Source organism: Phyllostomus hastatus, unplaced genomic scaffold (assembly GCF_019186645.2).
Source record: "Phyllostomus hastatus isolate PE091 unplaced genomic scaffold, TTU_PhHast_1.1 phas_scaffold_46, whole genome shotgun sequence".
Classification (NCBI taxonomy): Eukaryota; Metazoa; Chordata; class Mammalia; order Chiroptera; family Phyllostomidae; genus Phyllostomus; species Phyllostomus hastatus.
This window is the reverse complement of record NW_025334032.1, coordinates 24,609,812-24,615,811: the sequence shown is the minus strand read 5'-3', so window position 1 is coordinate 24,615,811 and position 6,000 is coordinate 24,609,812. Positions and strand designations below refer to the sequence as shown.

Below are 6,000 nucleotides of genomic sequence, written 5' to 3'. Positions count from 1 at the left end.
CAAAGTTGCTGGAGCAGCTGACGCCGCGCCCCGAGAACCAAGGATGCCTCCGAGGCTCGGGCGCTTCCAAATGAGCCCACCCGGGAGAAGCTAATTAGGGGAAGAGAACTGGACCCGAGCAGAGCCCGAGCAGAGCCCGGGCAGAGCCCAAACAGGGCCGAAGCAGGGCTGGGGCTCTGGAGGCGCGGCCCGCCCCCAGGCGGCCTGCGGGAGAGGCTTAGACTCAGCAGAGCCGAAGCCGGCGCCGGGCGCTCCAGCCCCACACCCAGACACGCTCCGCCGCCGGCGGACTGCCCCCGCCAGCACCTCCGTCCCGGTGGTGTTAAGGAAAAGAGGAGAGCGACGGGAAAGCCAGCGGAGGATAGGGCGCAGGGCCCAGGCTCCGGGTGTGGGACCCCGGGCGAAGGCGGCGCAGTTGGGGGGTGGGGAGCAGTGCAGTGGGTGGTAGAGGCCGCAGCGGCGGCGGCGCCCGAGCGAGGCCCCTTTAAGGCTCTCCCCTCCCACCGGCGGAGCTGGCCTCCGCCTCCGCCCCCGCTCTCCCCGCCCCGGGGTCCCGGCGCGAGCTGCGATTGGGCGGGTGCGGCGATCCCTTTGAAGTGTGGCTGCCGATCGCGGCTATTTGACGTGCGGCTCGCGGAAGGCGAAGGTTTTTGTGTTGCTGTCCCCGGCTGGTGGTGGCGGCGGCGGCGGCGGCGTCGTGGAGGAGGGGTGGAGGCGCGGCGACTGCTGCACCGCGCTCCACGCTGCGGAGCGCGCCCACCCGCCCCGGGAGCTCGCCTCCCTGGTGCTGCCCCTCCCTCCCCACCCCCCCCAGCGGCGCTGCCCCCTCCAAATGAGCGATTCGCCCGCTGGATCTAACCCAAGGACACCCGAAAGCAGCGGCAGCGGCAGCGGCGGCGGCGGGAAGAGGCCAGTGGGGCCGGTAGCGGTGTCCCTCCTGCCACCGGCGGACCCCCAGCGCCAGGCGAACCGGCTCCCTATCAGGGTCCTGAAGATGCTGAGCGCTCACACCGGCCACCTCCTGCACCCGGAGTACCTGCAGCCGCTGTCTTCCACTCCCGTCAGCCCCATTGAGGTCAGTATCTTGGTCTCTGCCGCCCCGCGCCGTCCCCATTCCACCCACCGCTGCCGGGCCCACGGCCCTACCCCCTGCACCCCGGGGCTCGGCGCGACGCTCAGGTCCGGCCACACTGGAGGACGGGGTGAGGAGGGACCGGTAACGGGGGGATCATAACCCACTCCGTTCTACCCAGGTTTCTTCATGGAAGGCTTCCCTTCCACGATCGCCCTTCGGGTCTACGTGTTTTGCGTTGGGCTGGGTTTGCTGTTGGAGTCTCCACTGGGTCCTTTACTTTTCCTCGGCACCCAGTTTCTAGGCCAGAGACGGTCTCTCCTGAGTCTCCCCCGCCCCCCCACAACCTTGGTTGGTTTTCTTGGAACCACGGATCGCCCCCGTCCCACTCCGCCTCTGTCCCGTCCTGTTAGAGCGCACGACGCCCAGACACTCCCGATCCCAGGTCTTTCTTCCTCCCACTGGCCTGGGCGCCCTCCCGGGAGGGAGGGGCTACCAAGAGCGCCGGCAGCAGCCCAAGCTTTGGAACGCGCTTCTCCCCGCTTCTACCCGGGCGCCACCGCCGGAAACCCGTCCCAAGCGAAGTTCCCCAAACTGAAGGAATAAGTTTTCCTTTGGTCTTAGAGGAGGGGGAGATTAGAAGGAAGGGGGCAAGTCACAGCCCCGACTCCTGAGAAGTCACCTTCGCCCGCGGTGGCCTTTGGTGGGCTGCTTCCACTGCCCCACTACTCCCCGGGGCCTGCGGCGCACTCCGGGACCCGGGGCAGCGGGGGATCCCCCTGCTGGGCTGTGCGAGTGCGGTTCTGCCCAGCTGCGCCGCCCACTGGGCGCTCGCTCTCAAACCTCTCCCCGGGACCTTCCGTTTGGGCGCCGCCACCGGTGCTCTCCGCGCCCACCCCGCTCCCCGGGCGCGCCCACCCAGCTCCCCAGGCACCCCCACTTACACCCTTGCTTGCTCCGCGGGGTCTTGTAGTCTCACTCCCTGTCCCCTTGCCGCTGTCTCCCACAGCTGGACGCCAAGAAGAGTCCATTGGCGCTGCTGGCCCAGACCTGCTCGCAGATCGGCAAGCCGGACCCGCCGCCCTCGTCGAAACTCAACTCGGTGGCGGCGGCTGCCAACGGGCTGGGAGCGGAGAAGGACCCCGGCCGTTCCGCCTCCGGTGCCGCCTCCGCGTCTGCAGCGCTCAAGCAGCTGGGCGACTCCCCGGCCGAGGACAAGTCCAGCTTCAAGCCCTACTCCAAGGGCTCCGGCGGCGACTCCCGTAAAGACAGCGGCTCCTCCTCTGTGTCCTCCACCTCTTCCTCGTCCTCCTTGTCCCCGGGAGACAAGGCAGGCTTCAGGGTCCCCAGCGCCGCCTGCACGCCCTTTCCCCCGCATGGAGCGCCAGTCTCCACGTCGTCGTCTTCGTCCTCGCCCGGTGGTTCCCGGGGCGGCTCCCCGCACCACTCGGACTGCAAGAACGGCGGCGGTGGGGGCGGCAGCGGCGAGCTGGACAAGAAAGACCAGGAGCCCAAGCCCAGCCCGGAGGCTGTAGCCGTGAGCCGCGGCAGCAGCGGGGAGCCTGGCACTCACGGCGGCGGTGCGGAGGTCGGGGCCTCTGGGCGCAAGTCGGAGCCTCCCTCGGCGCTGGTGGGGGCTGGCCACGTGGCGCCGGTGTCACCCTACAAGCCGGGCCACTCGGTTTTCCCGCTGCCACCCTCCAGCATCGGCTACCACGGCTCCATCGTGGGCGCCTACGCCGGCTACCCCTCTCAGTTCGTGCCTGGCCTGGATCCTAGCAAGTCTGGCCTCGTGGGAGGCCAGCTGTCGGGGGGCCTGGGCCTGCCACCTGGCAAGCCCCCCAGCTCCAGCCCACTCACCGGCGCCTCCCCGCCCTCCTTCCTGCAGGGATTATGCCGCGACCCCTACTGCCTGGGAGGTTACCACAGCGCCTCGCACCTTGGTGGCTCCAGCTGCTCCACTTGCAGCGCGCACGACCCAGCCGGGCCCAGCCTGAAGGCCGGGGGCTACCCACTGGTGTACCCCGGGCACCCGCTGCAGCCCGCCGCACTCTCATCCAGTGCCGCGCAGGCCGCGCTCCCAGGCCACCCCCTCTACACCTACGGCTTCATGCTGCAGAACGAACCGCTGCCTCACAGCTGCAACTGGGTAGCGGCCAGCGGGCCCTGCGACAAGCGCTTTGCCACCTCAGAGGAGCTGCTCAGCCACCTACGGACTCACACGGCCCTTCCGGGCGCAGAGAAACTTCTGGCCACCTACCCCGGGGCCTCCGGCCTGGGCAGCGCCGCTGCTGCAGCGGCGGCGGCCGCCTCCTGCCATCTGCACCTCCCCCCACCCTCCGCCCCAGGCAGCCCCGGGGCGCTGTCCTTACGGAGTCCACACACTTTGGGGCTAAGCCGGTACCACCCCTATGGCAAGAGCCACTTATCCACAGCTGGGGGTCTGGCCATGCCGTCCCTCCCAACAGCCGGACCCTACTACTCGCCATATGCCCTGTATGGACAGAGACTAGCCTCAGCCTCCGCGCTCGGATACCAGTAACTACGGCTCTTCCTCCCGCCCCCTTCCCCAGCCCCCCTCCCCCAGCCTCCTGGCCTGGCCGCTGCAACCTCCACTACTGCTTGTCCCTGCCAGATTCCCCGCCCAGACCCTCCCCACTGGACTGTGTATTTATTTACTATAATGTTAGCTTACAAGCTGGGAGTATAAGTGCATTAATGGCCCACACGAGTCGATGGTATGCAAAAAGTCTGTGTTCCCCCAAATAATATTAATCACACAAGCAATTACATGTTCCCTGCCCCTCTTCCTTTAATTTTTTCTTAGGTGTAAGTTTTAATTTTTTTCCTTTTTTTTTTTTGATTGGTTTGGTTTTAGGGGAACAGGGAGAGTTGGGGTTCTGGGGATCTTCTCTTTGTTTTGTTCTCCCTTCCTGGGGAGTTTCTTGCATGCTTCTTAACCATTAAAACTACATTTCATTTTCCCTTTCCCCTTCATTCCCTCATTCCCTCCCATTTGAGGTTCTGTTTCTACCTTTGTACGAGTAACAGAGAGGAGATATTTTTTGTAATGCATTTGAGCGGTGCACGGAGGGGCCTCCGTTGACCCAGAACTCTGCTCCCTGTGACTTCCCCCCTGCAGCCCTCTCCTAGGGACCCTGGTCTTTGCCCTGGCCCCCAGAATTAGAGCCTCCCTCCCCTACTTTGCTCTGAGCACGGACTGAGAGAGGGGCCCTCGTGGCCTAGGAGAGAACCCTTCCACTTCCTGACTCTTCCGGCCCCAAACGCCCAGTAGTCACCCTGCCTGCTGGTGGGGGGGCCTGCAGGGCTCATGTTATTCAATCAAAAGTCCCAAAAGGGCTTGCTGGCATGAAACTTTGCTCTTTATATTTTGCGAAGTGCTTTTATAGTCATTGTTTTTCTCTCCATTATTGGGGTAGTGGTCCCTCTCCTGTCGGTGGGGGGTGGTGTCAGTGACCCTTGCTAGATTCCTCCAAAGCAGATCAGTGGCACTGTCAGCGGGCAGTACGACCTTCCATCTCCGCTGGGGCGAGGTTGGACAGCAAGGGAGCGCACGTGTCACAACAGCCCTCTTCACCCCTTTCCAGGCCAGACCCAACCAAGTCCCCAAAGCTGGGGGCTTCTTGGGTTCCCTCGTTGACTGGGATTGACGACTCAGGCCCTGGGTCTTCCTCCCCACACCGTTCTTCCTCCGGGCTTCTGCAGCGTCGCGGGGGCTGCGGGGCCTGTTTGGGATGAATAGAGCTCTCCCTTGGTAAGACTTATTTTGTTAATAAATGAAATACTTGGCTATATTCACACCGTGGTGTGTTTCTGTCTTGCCTTACCACCCCGCTTCCAGATACCTGAGCAAATGCCTTTCTTTTATTCTTGTTGAAAATACCTTATGGTTTTCTTCTCGGATTTCCGTTCAAAGTCGAGTTTAACGCCTTTCCTCGAGAAAGGGGGGAGAAAAAAACTGCCAACGCATGACGAATAACATAAAACCACCTTTATTTTTTTTTCCACTTGGTTATTTAGCTACCAGCCTTACTTCAAAGATCTTGACATTTCCTGGGAACAGGGTAGAGGGAGTGTGTGAATGTGGATTTTTCCTCCGGGCCTGGATTCGAGATAGAGGGGTTTGAGAAGGGAACCAGGTCCCGGGGCTCAGACTCCTGGCAGCACAGCCCCCGAGTCGTAAGGGTGAGCAAAGACGACGTGCCTCTGGCGCCACCTGGTGGCAGACAGCGACTGGCGCCATCCCCGACGGCACCTTAAGCGCTTCCCACTCTAAATGCGGAGGATTTCCTCTTTCCTGAAATTGCTTGTATTCAACCTGAAACCAAAGGGTAATCGCAGCTGCTTAAAGGGACGCTTCGCAAGGCTTGGAGGCTCCCCAAGGTCAGCGCCGGTTTGTCCACCCCAGTCATCTGAGCTCCCAGAGACTTATCAACGGGGCTTGGGTGTTGCTGAGAAGGCGCGGCGATTGGTCGGGGCCTCGAAGCCACTCTGGGTCCCCGTTTCCTTCGTCTCGCACGGGTGGCACTGACCTCTCATCCTCTGGCAGGAGAGGGTGGGGTACCGTTTATTAGGATGCCGGGACGAGAACTGGATACCCTCCCACCAGGAGGGGAGTCCCCGAGGCCGGGAGAGAGGACCGGAGCCTGCGGGCGGGGGCGGGGGCAGGGCGGGGCCCGAGCCGCGTGCTCTCGGGGGCCGGCCGACTCCCGGGGCGGCGCGCCCGCACCTGCCGAGGCCCGCCCCCGCCCGCGCAGGTTTTCGCCGCGGACCCCGGCGCCCCGCCCTTCCAAACGGCCTTCCCCGCCCCCTCCTGACCGAGCTCTTCTGCCTCGGCGCCGCGCGCGCGGGGTTGGGATCTGCTGTTGCTGTTCTCTTGTGTTGTTTGGCTTTGCTTTTCGTGAGGA

The 6,000-nt window shown here is 63.9% G+C and overlaps 1 protein-coding gene across 1 annotated transcript; it reads left to right on the top strand.

Annotated features, from left to right (window-relative positions):
- Positions 1 to 258: 258 nt before the first annotated feature.
- Positions 259 to 4,893, top strand: ZNF703 (zinc finger protein 703). Its single transcript, XM_045821733.1, has 2 exons — positions 259 to 1,075; positions 2,082 to 4,893. Exons 1-2 carry the CDS (start codon positions 833 to 835, stop codon positions 3,612 to 3,614), a joined length of 1,776 nt encoding a protein of 591 aa, XP_045677689.1. The 5' UTR covers positions 259 to 832; the 3' UTR covers positions 3,615 to 4,893.
- Positions 4,894 to 6,000: the final 1,107 nt, after the last annotated feature.